Source organism: Aplysia californica, unplaced genomic scaffold (assembly GCF_000002075.1).
Source record: "Aplysia californica isolate F4 #8 unplaced genomic scaffold, AplCal3.0 scaffold00111, whole genome shotgun sequence".
NCBI classification, from domain to species: domain Eukaryota; kingdom Metazoa; phylum Mollusca; class Gastropoda; order Aplysiida; family Aplysiidae; genus Aplysia; species Aplysia californica.
Window position 1 is genome coordinate 1,434,140 of NW_004797381.1, and position 1,404 is coordinate 1,435,543.

The window sequence follows — 1,404 nt, forward strand, 5'->3', positions numbered from 1 at the left end:
CCCCACCCCAACCCCAACCAACCCCAACCAACCCCTTTCTCTCCTTTCCTTCCCAAATTCTCCTTCTCTTTCACTCTGGACCAGCGTTGGTTGGCATCATCCGATCCATCCCTAGCGACGCCCAAAACAAACAAAGCGCGCTTACCTCCAAGGCAACAGCACCGTTTGGGATACGGAGTATTTAAGCCTGAACCAGACGCTCCAGACAACATCAGCAAACACGGATTCAGGCTTAGAAGGATATAATATTAATTATTATAGTTTTGGCTTTTGCCATCTGGACGTTACAGCTACTACATAGCAGGCAATCTCTACATACAGGCAGTTGTTTCTTCACAGGAAAGGGGAGATCTTCATGATGTTGTCCACTCAATTATTCCTGGCTGGCCTTATGGCGTGTGGTAAGATGCTGCATGAAATTTATCTTTTTGCTTTAGTAAGAGATTTATTTATGACACTTGCAACACAGTAAGGTAATATAAATGGCGACGATTAGAGGTGTTACAAGAGAGTAACAAACACAAAATAGACAGAGGAGATTTTAGGACGATAGATATTAATTGATAGGGAAGAAGGAGAAAATTTGTATCTCTTTACGGAGGTAACGGACAGAAAATTATTATTTTATGTCTGATAAGCAGCAGACGTAATGCAGTGTTGCGGTGTCGTGTCACATTTTAAACCACTGTACACAAATCAGGAACACGATTATTTGAAAATTTCAAAGTATGCAAGTTGTAGCCTAACATTTTAAGTTTCATTGAACAAAACATGGATTAAAAATCTGTATCAATAACGGTGATATGCTTCTATTTTCTAAAGTGTCTTAAAACATCTTGTCTTCATGGCTTGTCAAATGACCAGATTTCACGCCTCCTATGAGTTAAAAGACAAAGACTTAGGGCTTGTAATCTATAAAGTATTACAGAGATATGTCGTCCTTTTCCGGGATGTTTATATAGAGCTGCTGCCGTCCTGAACACAGCCTGTCTTTGACAAGTATATACACTGTACTTGGCAAAAGTACAACTAAAACAACAACAACAACCCCCCCCTCCCCCCAAAACCCCCAAATAAAAACAAACAAACAAAACAACAACAACAACAACAACAACAAACAAACTGAAATTCTGCTTCTTCAAAACAGCAGAACTATCTAATCTAAACAAGGTTCATTTTAGTCTTTGTCAATCATGAAAGTGAAAGCGGACGTCAGAACGTTATGTTCTCTACTGTTGCCCACAAGAGACATACGTTCCATTTCCGAAAGGGGATTTTTTTTCTTTATGTATCTTTTTTTTTTCGAGGATCTCCATCCGTCTGCTGGGATATTGTATCGCACTGAAGTAGGTTTAGCAAAATGTTATCACACTAAATGTGGTGCTTTTTCGGAAGGGGGGGGGG

The 1,404-nt window shown here is 39.8% G+C and overlaps 1 protein-coding gene across 1 annotated transcript in view; it reads left to right on the forward strand.

The window, feature by feature from the left end:
- Positions 1–235: 235 nt before the first annotated feature.
- LOC101856172 (pneumococcal serine-rich repeat protein) overlaps positions 236–1,404 on the forward strand; it is a gene marked incomplete in the record, with an annotated part of 49,450 nt that continues 48,281 nt past the window's right edge. Inside the window, 1 exon segment of the mRNA XM_005095693.3 lies at positions 236–401. Within this exon segment, the coding sequence (XP_005095750.2) occupies positions 356–401 (46 nt within the window).